The sequence below is a fragment of the Salvelinus alpinus genome, chromosome 20 (assembly GCF_045679555.1).
Source record: "Salvelinus alpinus chromosome 20, SLU_Salpinus.1, whole genome shotgun sequence".
In the NCBI taxonomy this organism is placed as follows: Eukaryota; Metazoa; Chordata; class Actinopteri; order Salmoniformes; family Salmonidae; genus Salvelinus; species Salvelinus alpinus.
Window position 1 is genome coordinate 33,244,734 of NC_092105.1, and position 19,596 is coordinate 33,264,329.

General features: G+C 43.8%; 1 protein-coding gene across 1 annotated transcript in view; it reads right to left on the bottom strand.

The window, feature by feature from the left end:
- The window catches only part of LOC139546689 (integrin beta-5-like), a 73,418-nt gene extending 54,758 nt beyond the window's left edge, over nucleotides 1-18,660 (bottom strand). Inside the window, exons 1-6 of the mRNA XM_071355365.1 lie at nucleotides 18,025-18,660; nucleotides 17,377-17,462; nucleotides 16,709-16,916; nucleotides 13,394-13,643; nucleotides 10,834-11,002; nucleotides 8,340-8,501 (exon numbers count right to left, since the gene is read on the bottom strand). Of these exons, the coding sequence (XP_071211466.1) occupies nucleotides 8,340-8,501; nucleotides 10,834-11,002; nucleotides 13,394-13,643; nucleotides 16,709-16,916; nucleotides 17,377-17,462; nucleotides 18,025-18,106 (957 nt within the window). The 5' untranslated portion in view covers nucleotides 18,107-18,660. The remainder of the gene's footprint in view (nucleotides 1-8,339; nucleotides 8,502-10,833; nucleotides 11,003-13,393; nucleotides 13,644-16,708; nucleotides 16,917-17,376; nucleotides 17,463-18,024) is intronic.
- Nucleotides 18,661-19,596: the final 936 nt, after the last annotated feature.

Here is a 19,596-nt window from a genome sequence, read left to right on the forward strand (position 1 = left end):
TCTAGAGTAACAATGTTACAATGATGTTATAGCTCTAGAGTAACAATGTTACAGTTAATGATGTTATAGCTCTAGAGTAACCATGTTACAATGATGTTATAGCTCTAGAGTAACAATGTTACAGTTAATGATGTTATAGCTCTAGAGTAACCATGTTACAATGATGTTATAGCTCTAGAGCAGTGGTCACCAACCTTTTCAAGCCTAAGATCACATCCTAAGTCCAAATGTAAATCAAGATCTACCACTTGCAAAAAATGACTAAAAAACAAGGCCACAATGTAGTTCCACTTTGACATTCTTTATTTTGTTACCTGTCAGTCACAAGCAAAGTATTCATGTAATTATACAAGTAGTATAATCAGAAGTGCAAATATCATTCAACTTTTTATAACAGTCATGTTAAATGTTTCAATATTTCCACAAGCCTATTACTCATTCACCATTCATACTGTATATAACCTCAATAATCAGTCAATTACAGGCCTAAGCCAATCATGTACAGTACTGTTTCACTTTTTGAACATAGAATACAGATATCCTTTTGTAAACAATAGAGCCTACAACAGATTCTCAACTGGCAATACTCACTCAGATGGGGTGGATGAGATCCCCCCCCCCCCCCCCCCCCCCACACACACACATTCAATGTGATGGCTGTGATTGCACACTATCAGCAAGTGGTCCCGTGTGGCTCAGTTGGTAGAGCATGGCGCTTGCAACGCCAGGGTTGTGGGTTCATTCCCCACGGGGGGACCAGAACCACAATTTGTAAGTCGCTCTGGATAAGAGCGTCTGCTAAATGACTTAAATGTAAATGTAAGTGCTCTGTAGTCTGGCTCATAGTTTGACATAGCAAGTCTGTGAGATGTCTATTAGTTAGACAGGAACTGTTCTTTGACTTGATTATTTTCATCTGTGTAAAAGCCATCTATGTTGATCCTAAGTAGGCGTTCATCTTAAGCGTGCCATTGTTTACAAAGCACCAAAAGTCTGTCTCTTGATCTCGGTTTCAACTCGATGTAATTTTGCACTCCGATTGGTAAAGCAAATACTTGCTGGAATTTGGCGGACATCTCCTAACTCTCAATGGGGAGGAAAGGGTTTGAGATAAATGCAACAACCTCCCTTATGTCATTTAACTCCTGAAAACACCTGTTGAATTCGGGTGCCAGTTTCTCCAGGTGGGCACAGAATTCATGCGAGAGAAAAGCATCTGTTTCCGATGTTTAGCGACATTTTCTTCAGGTTTGGGAAGTGCACTAGCCTTCCTTTCCTCAGCTGAGAGGCCCACACACCCACCTTGGCCTTAAAAGGCATTGACAGCGCTGATCATGCGTGCCACGTCTTTGTCTTGTCCCTGAAGCTCATAGTTGAGCTCGTTCAGTTTTGCAGTTAAGTCCGTGAGGAAGTCTGGCAGCCATGCATCATCAGACAGTTCCTCATTTCGTGACTCCAGAAATGATTTGATCTCGGGCAGCAAGTCAACAAATCGCTGCAGTACTTCCCCGCGACTCAACCTCCTTACGCAAGCGTGGAGAATCAAGTCACCGCTCGTAAATGTCCTCACCTCTTGTCCTCCCTTTTAATGGTAAAAGAGTGAGAAAAGCCTCCTTAGTAGTTGAATCCTTAAAAGCCTTGCGAACAAACACAATCAGCTGTGCAGTCATATCCTGGGATTCGTCAAATTTCAGCGAAAAGCAATCAGTGATAAATCCTTGAGCACTTGTTGATTCCCGTCATCCGATAAAGACTCTACCCTTCTTGTCACAGTGGCTGAGCCAAGTGTTTAATAATAAATGAATTAAAACTGGCACACTTCCGATTGCATTTTTTTAATGTCCTTTGGTTTTTAATTCAAATTATTCTTTGAATAACGTCTCGGCGGCAACCGCCATTGCCTCCTTGTATATCTCTCCATCTGTGAACGGTTTCTTATGTTTAGCCAAGAGATGGCTGGCACGGAAGGATGCCTCTGTTGCAGCCTTACTTTAACCTTTCGGTTTGGTAAAAAGCGACTGCTGTGCTTTCAATAGACTTGAGCTGGTCAATTTTCTTTGAACAAAGCATGCTCTTTAGCAGGTAAATGTCTTTGACCTTGGGGTGGATGGTGTTGTGGTGCAGCTCCACATTATCCCCTTTTGCTAGCGCTACAGCCTGGTGACAAATCAGGCAAATCCTTTTGTCCTTAACGACGATGAACAGAACATCGTGTTCCCATTCTAAATGAAAATTATACGTTTTTTGCTTTTTCCTTTGTGCCTCCGCCATCGTTTGATAGCATCACAACAAGTGTCTGTGCTAGTTAAGGCGGGAGTCAGAGATTTCATTTGTCAGACATTAAACCTAGAAACTATTTGATTGGCCAGATATAGCCCTCCCCGCACCTCGACCACCATAACTACACACAGGGCTCACACATGACACATTTGAAATTCAATTCAAAAATAATAAAAACATTGACATTTGATTTTTCCCCCCTCTGATTTTTAAAACTCCTCGCGATCAACTTGGAATGCTACCAAGATCGACTTGTCGACTGGTTTGGCGACACCTGCTCTAGAGATATAACATCATTGTAACATGGTTACTCTAGGGCAGTGGTCGCCAAACCCGTCGACAAGTCGATCTTCAAGGCATTCCTAGTCGATCAGCAAATATTTCTGTAGAAAAGCCAACAAACGATAAAGGCTTGCGCTCCTTTTTAAATCGTGTTGAGTCGTTACCAGTAGGTGCACTTGATTCAAAAGTCCTGCGCACCGGGTAAGCAAAGTGTTCCCATGAGACAAACTCCGCCTACCCGGCGGACCGGCAAATCTGTGACTAAATCGAGTGCACCTACTCTGCTGCCCGTCGCATAGCTCAAATCACCTTGGCTACGGAGCTTCCATGACACGAACCCAAACCGGCTGCACGCGTGCGCCATTGTGCATAAATGTATTTTGTCCCCCCCACACCAAACGCGATCACGACACGCAGGTTAAAATATTGTAACGACCCTGGGTTTATAAGCGCAGAAATCGACTGCCGCACGAGCATGCTTTTGCGGCACAGTCGATAGCGCGCCGGACCTCGGGCTAGAAGGTCAAAGGTTCGAGACCTGCTCCCTGCTGTTTCATTACAATATCAAAACAAACTCTGAACCAATTACATTAATTTGGCGACAGGTCGAAAAGCATTAAACATTTATGGCAATTTCGCTAGCTAGCTAATTTCTCCTATTTAGATAGCTTGCTGTTGCTAGCGAATTTGTCCTTGGATATAAACATTGAGTTGTTATTTTACCTGAAATGCACAAGGTCCTCTACTCCGACAACTAATCCACACAAACGGTCAACCGAATCGTTTGTTATCTCTCCTCCTTCCAGGCTTTTTCTTCTCTGGACTTTATATTGCGATAGGCAACTTTCATAAATAAAGTGCATTACCACCACCGACCTCGTTCGTCTTTCAGTCACCCACGTGGGTATAACCAATGAGGAGATGGCACGTGGGTACCTGCTTCTAGAAACCAATGAGATGGGAGAGGCAGGACTTGCAGCACAATCTGTCACAAATAGAACTGACTTCTATTTTAGCCCTTGGCAACACAGACGCTCGTTGGCATACAAGCAGTTTGGGTGCAATAATTGAATAATATAGATTACTACATTTATTTTGCAACACTTGTGCACAGGACACGAGCGGTGTAGTCAGCCTGTGACCCTGGCCACAGCCAAGTTTAAATAGGCTACTAGCCTACATAAGATTTAATAACTTTTAAAACCATGACCAGAGAGATTGTCAACAAATACAGCAAAGAGATGCTGTTTTTATGAGTGAGTTCATGTTTAAGTTTATATTCAGCACGTCACTGTTTTTATTCAAAACTATTACAAAAAGGCGCTTCTCTGTAGTTCCGCTCGGGCTGCAGCTGCAATGAATGAGTAGCCAAGTATCAATAGCCCTGCATTTTATTATTATTATTATTAGCAGCTCGTTGTGTTGATTTTAATATTAAAGAATATTTAACTTTCTCTGGTCATAGGAACAACATGAATTTGTGCATGAGGCAGATGCGGTGCGACTCGAGTTTCGCCATCAGGTGGAAGACAGTGTCCCCTTTCTCTGGTCAGTCTCACCGGAGGAAAAGATTCCAAGTCGGAAATTCGTGCATCTTTCTAGAGCTCTGACCTGAAGATCACTGACGTCGTCCTCTACAGTTATAACCCTGTAACCCTGTTACAATGTTATATCTCTACAGTAACCATGATACAATGTTATATCTCTACAGTAACCCTGTTACAATGTTATATCTCTACAGTAACCATGATACAATGTTATATCTCTACAGTAACCCTGTTACAATGTTCCGGAGTTCCAAATTAAGCAGCAGCAGCTGAAAAGATGAGCTCCTACAAATATTGAAATTTAAATGTTTTTTTAGAGTAAAGTACATCGAAAAAAAATCAAAAGAAAACTGCAAACTGAATAGGAGACCAAACAAGCAGCAAACAAAGAAGGCTTTTGAAAAAGTAACAATTTTTCATAAAATTATACCGTTTTCTTAGCTAGCTAAGTTGTTTACCTGTTGCTAGGCAGTTGCTAGGGACATTCCTGGAAGAAGCTAGCTAGCTAACAAGGAGTGTCTAGTTGGCAGAAGAGAAGAAGGGACAAAGAAGGGACAAAGTGGGACAAAATAAGGACAGAAGAAAAGGGAAAGGGGACATTAAGGTGAAGCAGTCCTCTAAAGACACAAAAGACAATAATACAAGAAACAACACTTCTATTGCCTCTCCCTCTACGATACGCACTTCCGGGTTGGAGCGAGTAGTTGCATTCCGCTTTGCTCCACAGGTAGTATTACATTTCATTTCATTACAGTACAACAGTTTGATTTGTTTGATCTTAGCTGGCTACATAGCCGTCTTTGTATCCAAGATAATTGTGTAGTCTAGAGTAATTGTCGAGGTTACCTAGCCAGCTACACTTTCAAACAAAGTCAACAACGCAGCCACTGCTAGCTAGCCTATTTCACCAGCCAGCAGTACTATATCATTTTAGTCAATAAGATTTTTTGCAACGTAAGCTTAACTTTCTGAACATTCGAGACGTGTAGTCCACTTGTCATTCCAATCTCCTTTGCATTAGCGTAGCCTCTTCTGTAGCCTGTCAACTATGTGTCTGTCTATCCCTGTTCTCTCCTCTCTGCACAGACCATACAAACGCTTCACACCGCGTGGCCGCTGCTACTCTAACCTGGTGGTCCCAGCGCGCACGACCCACGTGGAGTTCCAGGTCTCAGGCAGCCTCTGGAACTGCCGATCTGCGGCCAACAAGGCAGAGTTCATCTCAGCCTATGCTTCCCTCCAGTCCCTCGACTTCTTGGCACTGACGGAAACATGGATTACCACTGATAACACTGCTACTCCTAGTGCTCTCTCCTCGTCTGCCCACGTGTTCTCGCACACCCCGAGAGCTTCTGGTCAGCGGGGTGGTGGCACTGGGATCCTCATCTCTCCCAAGTGGACATTCTCTCTTTCTCCCCTGACCCATCTGTCTATCGCCTCCTTTGAATTCCATGCTGTCACAGTTACCAGCCCTTTCAAGCTTAACATCCTTATCATTTATCGCCCTCCAGGTTCCCTTGGAGAGTTCATCAATGAGCTTGACGCCCTGATAAGTTCCTTTCCTGAGGATGGCTCACCTCTCACAGTTCTGGGTGACTTTAACCTCCCCACGTCTACCTTTGACTCATTCCTCTCTGCCTCCTTCTTTCCACTCCTGTCCTCTTTTGACCTCACCCTCTCACCTTCCCCCCCTACTCACAAGGCAGGCAATACGCTTGACCTCATCTTTACTAGATGCTGTTCTTCCACTAATCTCATTGCAACTCCCCTCCAAGTCTCCGACCACTACCTTGTATCCTTTTCCCTCTCGCTCTCATCCAACACTTCCCACACTGCCCCTACTCGGATGGTATCGCGCCGTCCCAACCTTCGCTCTCTCTCCCCCGCTACTCTCTCCTCTTCCATCCTATCATCTCTTCCCTCTGCTCAAACCTTCTCCAACCTATCTCCTGATTCTGCCTCCTCAACCCTCCTCTCCTCCCTTTCTGCATCCTTTGACTCTCTATGTCCCCTATCCTCCAGGCCGGCTCGGTCCTCCCCTCCTGCTCCGTGGCTCGACGACTCATTGCGAGCTCACAGAACAGGGCTCCGGGCAGCCGAGCGGAAATGGAGGAAAACTCGCCTCCCTGCGGACCTGGCATCCTTTCACTCCCTCCTCTCTACATTCTCCTCTTCTGTCTCTGCTGCTAAAGCCAATTTCTACCACTCTAAATTCCAAGCATCTGCCTCTAACCCTAGGAAGCTCTTTGCCACCTTCTCCTCCCTCCTGAATCCTCCTCCCCCTCCTCCCCCCTCCTCCCTCTCTGCTGATGACTTCGTCAACCATTTTGAAAAGAAGGTCGACGACATCCGATCCTCGTTTGCTAAGTCAAACGACACCGCTGGTTCTGCTCACACTGCCCTACCCTGTGCTTTGACCTCTTTCTCCCCTCTCTCTCCAGATGAAATCTCGCGTCTTGTGACGGCCGGCCGCCCAACAACCTGCCCGCTTGACCCTATCCCCTCCTCTCTTCTCCAGACCATTTCCGGAGACCTTCTCCCTTACCTCACCTCGCTCATCAACTCATCCTTGACCGCTGGCTACGTCCCTTCCGTATTCAAGAGAGCGAGAGTTGCACCCCTTCTGAAAAAAACTACACTCGATCCCTCCGATGTCAACAACTACAGACCAGTATCCCTTCTTTCTTTTCTCTCCAAAACTCTTGAACGTGCCGTCCTTGGCCAGCTCTCCTGCTATCTCTCTCAGAATGACCTTCTTGATCCAAATCAGTCAGGTTTCAAGACTAGTCATTCAACTGAGACTGCTCTTCTCTGTGTCACGGAGGCGCTCCGCACTGCTAAAGCTAACTCTCTCTCCTCTGCTCTCATCCTTCTAGACCTATCGGCTGCCTTTGATACTGTGAACCATCAGATCCTCCTCTCCACCCTCTCCGAGCTGGGCATCTCCGGCGCGGCCCACGCTTGGATTGCGTCCTACCTGACAGGTCGCTTCTACCAGGTGGCGTGGCGAGAATCTGTCTCCGCACCACGTGCTCTCACCACTGGTGTCCCCCAGGGCTCTGTTCTAGGCCCTCTCCTATTCTCGCTATACACCAAGTCACTTGGCTCTGTCATATCCTCACATGGTCTCTCCTATCATTGCTATGCAGACGACACACAATTAATCTTCTCCTTTCCCCCCTCTGATAACCAGGTGGTGAATCGCATCTCTGCATGTCTGGCAGACATATCAGTGTGGATGACGGATCACCACCTCAAGCTGAACCTCGGCAAGACGGAGCTGCTCTTCCTCCCGGGGAAGGACTGCCCGTTCCATGATCTCGCCATCACGGTTGACAACTCCATTGTGTCCTCCTCCCAGAGTGCTAAGAACCTTGGCGTGATCCTGGACAACACCCTGTCGTTCTCAACTAACATCAAGGCGGTGACCCGTTCCTGTAGGTTCATGCTCTACAACATTCGCAGAGTACGACCCTGCCTCACGCAGGAAGCGGCGCAGGTCCTAATCCAGGGCACTTGTCATCTCCCGTCTGGATTACTGCAACTCGCTGTCGGCTGGGCTCCCTGCCTGTGCCATTAAACCCCTACAACTCATCCAGAACGCCGCAGCCCGTCTGGTGTTCAACTTTCCCAAGTTCTCTCACGTCACCCCGCTCCTCCGCTCTCTCCACTGGCTTCCAGTTGAAGCTCGCATCCGCTACAAGACCATGGTGCTTGCCTACGGAGCTGTGAGGGGAACGGCACCTCCGTACCTTCAGGCTCTGATCAGGCCCTACACCCAAACAAGGGCACTGCGTTCATCCACCTCTGGCCTGCTCGCCTCCCTACCTCTGAGGAAGTACAGTTCCCGCTCAGCCCAGTCAAAACTGTTCGCTGCTCTGGCACCCCAATGGTGGAACAAACTCCCTCACGACGCCAGGTCAGCGGAGTCAATCACCACCTTCCGGAGACACTTGAAACCCCACCTCTTTAAGGAATACCTAGGATAGGATAAAGTAATCCTTCTAACCCCCCCCCCCCCTTAAAAGAGTTAGATGCACTATTGTAAAGTGGTTGTTCCACTGGATATCATAAGGTGAATGCACCAATTTGTAAGTCGCTCTGGATAAGAGCGTCTGCTAAATGACTTAAATGTAAATGTAATGTTATATCTCTACAGTAACCCTGTTACAATGTTATATCTCTACAGTAACCCTGTTATAGCTCTATAGAAACCATGCCTCGTCTTACCATCTTGGTGGAGCTGCTGTATTCGTTCTTCTCATTCATGTGGCACTCCCCATCATGGGGCTGGACCAGACCTCCCAGTTTACCGTCCAGGGCCAGGTGAGGCACATCATCTGTGGCAAACACCAGCAGGTGGAAGGCCTCCTTCCTCCAACCTATCCTCTCCTGCACAAGGGAAGAGATGGTCACTTCACTGAAAGTTTTAGAGACACCTAACTGAGGTGTAAATTAAAGCTAATTTATGCTTGATCCGTAAAATGTGGCATACGGAGACATGCAGAGGCTAAATCAAGCTCCGTTCCGCATCGCGCCTCTCAAATTCTGTAACAATGCGGAGTGCTCCGTATTGACATGATTGGTTGATGATAGGTGGGGGCAACTTCTTTCACAATAGCTCTGCTCCAGAAGCACAAGAAGTATAAAAGCCCTGACGTCTGCATCGCAGTAAATGCTGAATGGCCAATGCAGATGTTGGATTGACCATGCAGCGCCTTTTAGTCTCCTCCAGTTTACAGTAGGCAATTATAATTTTAACACCTTTATTTAACTAGGCAAGTCAGTTAAGAACAAATTCTTATTTACAATGACGGCCTAGGAACAGTGGGTTAACTGCCTTGTTCAGGGGCAGAACGACAGATTTTTACCTTGTCAGCTTGGGGATTCGATCTAGCAGCCTTTCGTTACTGGCCCAATGCTCAAACCACTAGGCTACCTGCCACCCTATGTAGTTTTGTACTTTGGTAAATGCACAGCGGATCAGACCATGAAATCAAGACAGAAATACAGGCTTGATAACAACAAAAAGAGACAAGTTCATTCTAACTGAACCTTGATAGATAATTGATTGAAATTGATTTGATATATAACTGTACTATAAAGCCTTTATAAAGTGTTTAAATATTTTACAATGTAAAAAGAGCTTGGCAAAACACAGCTGACATAAAAGATCCCAGAAATGTTCCATATGTACAAAAAGCGTATATCTCACAAATTTTGTGCACAAATGTTTACATCCCTGTTAGTTACTAAAATAGTCATTTTGTCAGAAAGCATAGGCAGCAGCTGTACAGAGATGAGATTATTTGGAATGGTCATCAAATAAAATACATATTTTATTAAAGTATTGTGAATAAATTATGGTTAATAAGTGATAAGCAGCAATGGGCAGTCAACCGTCATGGACCTTTTTAAAAATTATTCTGTGTTGTTACAGCATTCAACCCACATAATGCATTTAATGTCTAACCGAAATCGACCTCAAAATGCACTAATCGCTCTGCACTACTAGCTGTAAAGAGAGTCTTTCCTGCCCCTATAAAACACTATCACTTCATCATTATCATTACAAGGAAAGGAAACTATCACTTTCCACAAGCTTGACAACCACATACATAAACAAGGAGAGTAGCAGGTGTTTTATCCAGAACGAGGTCATTATCAATGGAAAGCAGAGGTCAAAAAAAGTGTAGCAGCAAAGAGAGCATTAGTCTCTTAACACAGTGCTGAGTAAGGGCATAACACTAAACAAGCCTGACCTTTCACCAGTGTTTAGGCATAAAAAGGCATCCATTTGTGATGCCCAGTATATTATGTGCCGCGGTACACAATAGAAAGAGATGTGGGTTGGCAGTTGGCATACAGGGCCCTTTCTGAATAACATGCTGGAATGATAGATACATTCAACAAACCTGCCATGCTTCACGTGTGTTTTGGCTGGAGTTGTAGTTAGTATGTATGACAGTCATGCAACCATGCCCATTTGATGTATATTTTGTTTTACAGGGAAACAAAGAGGCACAGATTTAGCTGAATATTCTACAATGGTCAGCAATGCAAATGATTCATCAGTCAAAGTAATATTCTGACAACGTAACTGAGTGAAACAAACATATCAAGAAAGTATTGGCGCAACCGCAAAAGACTGCCTATCCAAGTTTCTGTTACACCAAATGACATGGTAGAGTTGAGAGGGAGTCATTCTCTTCCAGTAAAAACGATTAACTCCCGCTCAGCCAACAGCGCAACACTGTGATATGACTGGGCCTGTTTCTGTTAGTGAGTGGTCTCCTTGTTGAACAAGCTGCACCTGACTAGACATCCTGTTCAACCACCAGGTGCTTTGAATTAACAGACTCAATTAACCCTAAATAAAGTCTCAATTGTGACTTGTGTTCATTAAGCACAAAATGGGGGGGGGGGGGGGGGGACGAACAGAACAGGGAGGGACTACCTACATTTAGTCAGTAATAAATGCTCATTTTCGTATTCCATTGTGTGTGCTAATGAACACAACCAGGGCCTCAATCCATCATGTCTACCTGACTGACAGCTCACAGGAGAAAACCTAAAGGGACTTGACTGACAGAAAATCTGGTCCTGATTGGTTAGGGTTAGGTCAGGGTTAGGATTAAGGTTTACGATTAAGGTTAGGGTCAGGGTTATAGGTTGGCATGCCAGCCAGTCACATCCCATTAATCACACCCCGGGCTCAGCTCACCTTACAGACGGCAGCCTGTAGGATGGCGTCGAAGCCTCCCTCCGGAGCGTCCCTGTTGCGAGACACCATCTGTTTCTGCACCTCCTCGTTGAAACGATCCACCTTGTCAGTCAGGGAGAGGAGGTGGCGGAACCCGAAAGAAGGGACACAGTTGGGGAACAGCTTGTATCTGTGGAGAGGGAACATTTTAAATAAAATTATGCTATGTATGTAACAGACCTGGGTTAAAATAGTATTGGTTTTCTGTGTTCGATTGAGCTTGTCTGGCACAGTGGAACCAATGAAATAGTGCAAACCCTGCCCATTTGGCACCTCCACACAGGCTCTCATCCAGGCAAACTATTTCAAATACTGTTTCAACATTGGTCTGTTGGCTACATTTAACATGATATAATGCAGTTTCCTCAAGAGGAAGACCTCAGTGACATTCTAACACACAATTCATCCTGGAGGAAACATATCCTTTGGGGCACTTGATTGTTTTGGCAAGGGCAGAGTTGTGTTGAGGACGAGAGACCCAGACGGCATGATCTGTCCTCTGCCCCTTTAACGTTTTCCTGCAGTACTGGCTCTTTGACTGACACACAGTCCACACACAGGACCCAGGGCATAACCTAGTTGGGCAGTGATGCGTGATGATGGCACTAAGTAAGTGCGGCGTAATCTCACCTCCGGGGCAAATGTGGTGTGTGATGTGTGGGCGGCTGCTTTCAACCTCTATGTTCTATTCTGTTCCCTTTCAGCCTGCCATCATCATCATCCACAACAAGCCTCAGCATCACTTGGTAAAGATGAACAAAAATGACTGTATTTAATTCAAATACTGAGCTATAGTGTATGCTCAAAAACATTTGAAAATTAGATAATACAATTGCTTAACAAGTATACTTTCTTCCTCCAAAAAGCTAGGGGTCAAAATTGACACCCCTGTTGTCAATACCTCACCTTGCTGAGCCTTTTTCTAAAATGTTTTATGAGTTGGAGAACACATTGGGAGGGATGTTAGATCATTTCTCCATACAGAATCATTCTATATATTTGATATCCTTCATCTGCACTTATAGACATCCCTCAATTCAAACCACAGGTTTTCAATGGGTTTCAAGTCCAGACACTGAGATGGCCATTGCAAAATGTTGATATTGTGGAAAGTTAACTTCTTTGTGGATTTGTGTGTGTGCTTAGTGTTATTGTCTTGCTGGAAGATCAACTTGCATTTTCAGTTTCAGCATCCAGGCAGAGGTAAGCAGGTTTTTGGCTAAAATATCCTGGTACTGGGTAAAGTTCATGATGCCTTTAACCTTAATAAGGGCCTCACTCCAGCGGAAGCAAAATAGCCCCAAAACATCAAAGATCCACCACCATATTTTACAGGAGATATGGGGTTATTTTCTTTTCTGCATTCTCATTTCGATGCCAGACCCACCACTGGTGTGCGTTGCCAAAGAGCTCTATTCTCATGTCATCAAACAAGTGTAAACGCCTGGAAGTTTGCTAAACGGCATTGGCACTTGGATTGGTTAATGGCATCATTAACTTTACGCAGTACCAGGATATATGGTCAGATGACATGAAAATAGATCTTGAATTTAAGGCAGCAGTCCAAACAGACCCAATGTGTTCTTCAACTCATAAAACATTTTAGAAAAAAGCTCAGTCCAGTTATCTTCGCAGGGTGAGGCATTGTTCGCTGCAGCTAGCAACTTGAACAAGCGGCAAACACTCTGGACAGTCTTCATTCAAAGACTCAATCATGGACACTCTTACTGACAGTTGTAGCTGCTTCGTGTGATGCATCTTGCCCTTTGTGCTGTTGTCTGTGCCCGATGTTTGTACCATGCTGTGTTGTCATGTGTTGCTGCCTTGCTATGTTGTCGTCGTAGGTCTCTCTTGCTGTGATGTGTGTTTTGTCATACATATACACACACACCTATTTATTTTGTTAATTTTTTAAATACCAGACCCAGGAAGCCTTTTGCTAGGCCGTCATTGTAAATAAGAATTGGTTCTTAACTGACTTACCTAGTTAAATAAATAAAAGAAAGGTATTGAAAACAGGGGTGTCAATTTTTACTCCTACCTTTGAAAAGAAAAAAATATGACTTCTTAAACAATCTCTTTTTCTACAGCTCAGTATTTGAATAATTATTGTATACAGTCATTTTTCTAATCCTCATTGAGGGAGTCTATCATTTCAGACCAGAGTGGACAGGGTCAATTACCTCTTTCACAGAAAAATGAACTATCCTGAACTGTGAATGATATAAGAAGATATAAACTGGTTAGTGAACTGACACAGTCTTTCCCTCTCTCACACTACTACTCTAGTTTTAGAGGAAGACCTTCTAAGCAGTGCCCTCACTTCCATTTTAGTAGAAATACAGCACCTTGACATACATACTAAAATATTGATATTACACTTGATCCTAGATGAAATCCACAAAATCACAACATGAACCCAAATTATTTCAGCTGCACTCCTTATTAGATTCACAAATCACCCAAAAACACATGAGCGTGCTCTTTGCAGTCAGTAACAATGCCCTTCCTCAGTTCTCACCCATTGCAGGGGTTGTCCTGGTACTTGGTGGCCGTGTAAGAGAATGGTGACATGTTCTTGTCCACGAAGGAGCCAAAGCCCAGTCTGAAGTTTGAGGTGAGTTTCCTCATCTCGTCAGCCAGCTTGGTGCCCAGGTTCCTGATGGTGTCCAGGTCATCCTTCATGGACAGAGACAGGTCCATCAGGTAGTACAGGTCAACAGGGTAGTCCTCCACCTGACGCACCTGCACTTCGAATGATGTCTGGTCACCTAGCGGGAGGGGGAAATTGATATGTGCCATTGCTTTGATAGGTTTACAAATCAAAACAGCATCCTACATTTTCCCTGTACAGTGGGTTGAGTTAATATAATAGTGGCTTTTCCCCCAATTATACTGAACAGAAATATAAAACGCAACATGTAACGTGTCAGTCCGATATTTCATGAGCTGAAATAAAAGATCCCAAAAAGGTTCCATACCAGTGGCGACCTGTCATTTGAGACCAACATTTGGGGGGCGGGGGGGACTTGCCTGTTTTGGATGTTATTTTGGCATTAACACGTCACATATCAGTTTGCAAACAATGTAAAAAAATATATATATATCATTGAGTTAATAAAGCCGCATACAAACATGGTCTCTTTTTTGTTTTCTTGAGTAAGGCAGAGAGTGTTGCGCAGTGTTCTGTCACTCATCGGGGTCGGGGACACACACACACACACACACTACGTCACCGCCAAGTCTAAGGGTAGAGCTAGAAAATGCTATCCCCTTATGTGCTGCCATAAAGTTACATAAGAAGTGTCCATCCAAGAAGGCTCAAGGTGAGAACTTGTTCTCAACTGGCCTACCTGGTTAAATAAAGATGAAATATATATATATATATTTTTTTTTAAAGGTTATTTGCCACAGTTAAAATGACATCATCTACAGTAGCTTTGATTGGACAGATCATGTCAACATCATACTTTCAAAATCTTAGCTAGCAGTCATGAATCAAGTCGAAAATCTACTGCAAATCTTTTTTAATCCTTGTCATATGAAGAGAAATATTGAAGAGAAATTATAGATAAAACGTATCAGTGCTCATCGGCCATTGGACATAAATATTACAAAACAAGTTGGAAATCGCAAATTCAACAATGAGTGGTTTGGAAGGAATCAGTGACAGTGGCTAACTGCAAGCATTGCAAAGCAATCACTAGCCTGGTATTCAGTGGCTGTGTGGTCCCACATCTGGGATTAAGGGGCACGTTTCCAAGTTTAAAATTATAAACTTTTAACATTGGCCATGCTGTCAATGAAGCATGATTTGTGCCGCGCTCAAAACAACTGTTTACTTGGAACGGCAAAATCTGACTTTAGTTAGTTCAAGACAACTGGGAACTCGGGATAAACAAACTACGACTGGGAAATACCTTTCATCTAACTTTGAATTGTAAATCCAGCCTCTTTCTAGAGCTACGACCAGAGATCAATGACGATGATTCAACCTTGTTTTTTTCAGAGTTCCCAGTGGTTTTGAAAGCACCATAAATACAGAGAATGCCAGACTACGATGACAAAATTTGCCCACGAAGGACCGCCGCACCACCTTCCTGTTCAAGTTAGCACAGCACAAGGGGAGTCCAAAAATGTATTGTATGTTGCTGCATAAATTATGTAATATGCCAGGGAGATATGTATACTGTAGCTTAGAAAGTAATACTAAGCGTATGTTGTGTGGTAAGATCTTAGTAGCCCATGTGCGTCAACCTAAAAATGTTGTCTATTTAACCCTCTTAATTTCGCCTACTGTTCTGACTTGGTGGTGCACATGTAGCCTATAACCGGTTTTAGAGAAATGTAATCATTGAATATTGTAAGAGCTTTCATTGTCTGCTTTATATGCCCTCTTTATTTATCCTACGGTTCTAACTTGGTGTACAGGGAGAACACTAAGAACGGCCCATGTTCTGAATTCTGTTGCTGTACATTTCAAAAGTGCTAAACAAATAGTTAGGATGGACATAGTAAGTATATCTCGCTCATTAATGTCTTAGTCGAAATTAAGGATTGCCTCATCCGCTCGTCGTCCCCTTATGCCATAGTTTGTACATCTCAATTGTCATTATATACCACATTTGTTTAAGCAAGTCAGCCATGTTTTTTTCAAAGGCAGTAAATGAGGCTGAATTAAACTGTTTCGCTGATAGCCAGGTGTAGCAGTGGTAAGATGTTGGGACTGCTGTTGGGACAGCTTTATGTAGGCCTTAACAGTATGTGGGCACCTTTTGTCACCGTTATCGTGCAATTCATGTATTGTTTAGTGTTGTGGCTTTGCTGGCATGCATTCCACTTATATGTTTTTGCCCCACCAAGATTTACATGCTAAAATCGACACTGTTCCATACGCAGAAAAAGTTTATTTCTCTCAAATTTTGTGCACACATTTCTTTACCTCCCTGTTAGTGAGTAGTTCTCCTTTGCCAATATAATCCAATCCAAGTGTGGCATATCAAGAAGCTGATTATACAGCATGATCATTACACAGGTGCACCTTGTGCTGGAGAAAATAAAAGGCCACTAAAATTTGCACACAACCCAATGCCACAAATGTTTTGTCACACAAATGTTTTGTCACACAACCCAATGCCACAGTTGTCTCAAGTTGAGGGAGCATGCAGTTGGAATGCTGACTGCAGAAATGTCCACCAGAAGTGTTGCCAGAGAATTTAAAATGTTAATTTCTCTACCAATGCCGCTTTAGAGAATTTGGCAGTCCGTCCAACCGGCCTCACAACCGCAGACCATGTGTAACCACGCCAGCCAGGACCTCCACATCCGGCTTCTTCACCTGCGGGATCGTCTGACACCAGCCATCCGGACAGCTGATGAAACTGAGGAGTATTTCTATCTGTAATAAAGCCCTTTTGTGGGGGAAAACTTGTTCTGATCGGTTGGGCCAGCATCCCCAGTCTGGCTGCTAAGTGGGTAGGCCTATGCCCTCCCAGTCCCACCCATGTATGTGCCCATGTCTGTCATGTGAAATCCATTAGAACCTAATGAATTTATTTCAATTGACTGATTTTCCTAATAGAAACTGTAACATGTTGCGTTTATATATTTTTGTTCAGTAAAGAAATGTAAACAGTGTTCCATATACAGCTCATGTCTCTCCAACCTTTGGTTCAAACACTGTTACCTTGGCAACACATTGTGCTCTGAGAGGGTTGATTCTCTGTGCTTACCTGGTCTCATACTGTGCGTACAGTAGCCAACTCGTCTATCATTGTCATGACATAGGCCTACATGGCACAAAAATACTGGATCACTAGGCTAGTACTGGGCTTACCTGGTCTAAGACTCAGGGAGATCTTCTGGGGCATGATCTGGATAACATCATACTGGGTAGGCCCGGAGCCTTTGGAGCTGAGGGGTTCGCTCTTCACTACCATGGTTGTGCTACTAGGACTCTCTATGTTATGGGCCTCACAGCCTCTCTTCTGTAGGTTCTGACTCAGGTCACATCGCGACGTCAGGGTCCTCGCCCTGCCAAACTCCTGAGGGAAGAACAAACTAATGACACCTGTCATGCAATGTAAAAGCTAGAGTGCACACTTGTCTGCCTCTCAGCTTTAGTTGAGTATTGGTAAGCGAAATTAAAGGATAGGGGGAATCTTGTACATTTTTATTTTTGTTCTGTGAGACAATTGTAGGTCTGAAAGCAGGTGTAGACAATCCACCATGTACAGAGAACACCACTAATTCTAGAACTGCACAGGTGCACTCCTACATCCTGTTGGCTCATTAAACATGCTCAGGAGTGATGAAAGCTTTTCGTTTTGCATGTGAACTCTAAACAGTACACAACAGTATGAGAGTCCTCACCTCACACTAAAACAGCTATTGGGTTCAGTATGTCACATTTTGAAATTTTGTGAGAGTATTACTAATCTTACCACCACAGTGGTGCATTGTAAGTAAACCTAACCCTTTGGAGGAGTGAGGCACATGCCCTACCTCTTGCGCGCACCAGGCGCAGCTCGGAGAGATGAGGAGGCATTCTTCACAGGATGTCGCGCTGCCACTCATACAAACATTGAGTCCTAATGAGAAAGTAGTAAAAGTAACCAAACAGAATCTCTGGAACAGTGTTGATCATTCATTACGTTAGATTTCCAGACAATCAAACTCACGAGAACATACATGTAATACACACATATTTCGTTTTTTTTCTTATTCAAGCGCAGGTGGAATATGGCAAATTACAATTTAGATAATTTCCTCCACGTCAGCGTGAAACATAGTGCTTAAATCGATTCAAAGGTCTATGATCGAAGATCTTGGTTTAGAAATAGCCTTTATTATTCAAACATGGATTCACACTTCAATGCAACGTGTCAAACATTTGAAATAGATTGACAACCACAACAGGCTATTTAGTTCTCACAGGGAAACAATCGAGTGTGTATGGCAACATTGTTGCATGAATTTCACGGCTACTATAACAATTGTCCCACTTTTAATACACTATAACAAGCGACTGCATACGAAAACTAGTCTTCTAGAGCACTTCTCCGTGGATTACAGCCAGTATAGGCCATTAAGAACACGTTTCGAGAATAATGTTTTGCTCCTCAGTTTCAAGAAGAAAAAATACTTTCTTACCTTGTGCAACATTGTGAATAAATATTTCCAGAACCATGTAGCCAAAGGCTGTACGGTACACCAACTGCCATGGGCGCCACATAATTTCCTCGCAGTGGGTCCGATATTCAAAAGTCTATGTTTGTGAAGTTATGGCACTGAAGTCGGCAGTCGAATCTCACTTTAGATCCAGGTTCTGTCTGCTCGGTCGGTGAAGACTAGTGAACCACTCTCTTTGTCCATTTGAACTCCACAAAGCTAATCGGCCTCATAATGTAAACGCGACCTCCAAACAAACATTACAATTCATTGTCCTTCTGAAGAATTCCGCACAACAGGAGCGAAACAATATTTTTCAATGTTGGGTTTAAGGAGTCAAAAGCTGTGATTATTGCAAGTAGTTATGCAGAGCCAGTTTACCATGATGTCCGGGGTTCACTCATAACTGACACCATTGGTTATTGTTTTCCATTACTTTTCAAATGGTTATGAGCCCTTATTTTTGTGCAATAATTGCCTGTCAAAATTAGTTGAAAGTAGAAGTTCGGTGTAAATGTAGAATATAATTTCAGTTTACTAGAATAGTTTTTCCCCTAGCAAATGTGTGTTAATCAGTCTCTATAGTTGCGAATCCAGCCGCTAGTCTCCGCCCATTCATTAACCCCATAGAGATAGACAGAGGAGTCGTCTCCATATCGGTGCCATTATAGCGCCTGTGACAGCATGGGCGTCGCTATTGAGGCTACAACCAATAGGAACCCCACCCAGCTTACTACTTTAAAATGGCGGAAGCACGGTGGAAGCCCTCAATGGTGCTACCCATGCTAAATTTGCCTTTTGGCCACTAGAGGCCTCTATCATTTTCTATGGTTAACCCTTTAGTTTGTTAACCACCTCAGATGACTTCAACACGTTGCACTGACACAGATAACAGACACATATCCATGTTTGCCAGGCAGGGCAACAACAGTCATTATAAACGGGGTTATTCGAGCCCTGAATGCTGATTGGCTGACAGCCGTGGTATATCAGACCGTATACCATGGGTATGACAAAACATTTGTTTTTACTGCTTTAATTACGTTGGTAACCAGTGTATAATAGCAATAAGGAACCTCTGGGTTTGTGGTATACGGCCAATATACCACGGCTAAGGGCTGTATCCAGGCACTCCGCGATGCGTCATACATAATAGCAGCCAATTGCCGTGTGGTTGCCATAGCATAATAGGTCACAATTAAGGGTTTACTTGACTGCCATTTGAAGGGAATAGGCTAATTGAGAATATTCAAAAAGGTTATTGGCCCAGTCTAAAAATGTATTATCCCAGCAAGTATACAGCTAATATATTGATGGAAATATATTGATGCACATTCAGAAGTCACTTGTCTCTGTTAAATTACAAATCCAATTTGTAAGTCGCTCTGGATAAGAGCGTCTGCTAAATGACTTAAATGTAAATGTAAATTATGTTACCACACGTTAGATACAATGGAGCGTGCATAGGGTCTAGGTGAACGGAAAGGCACTGGAGCAACGAACCGCCCTTGACTGTCTCTGCCTGGCCGGTTCCCCTCTCTCCACTAGGATTCT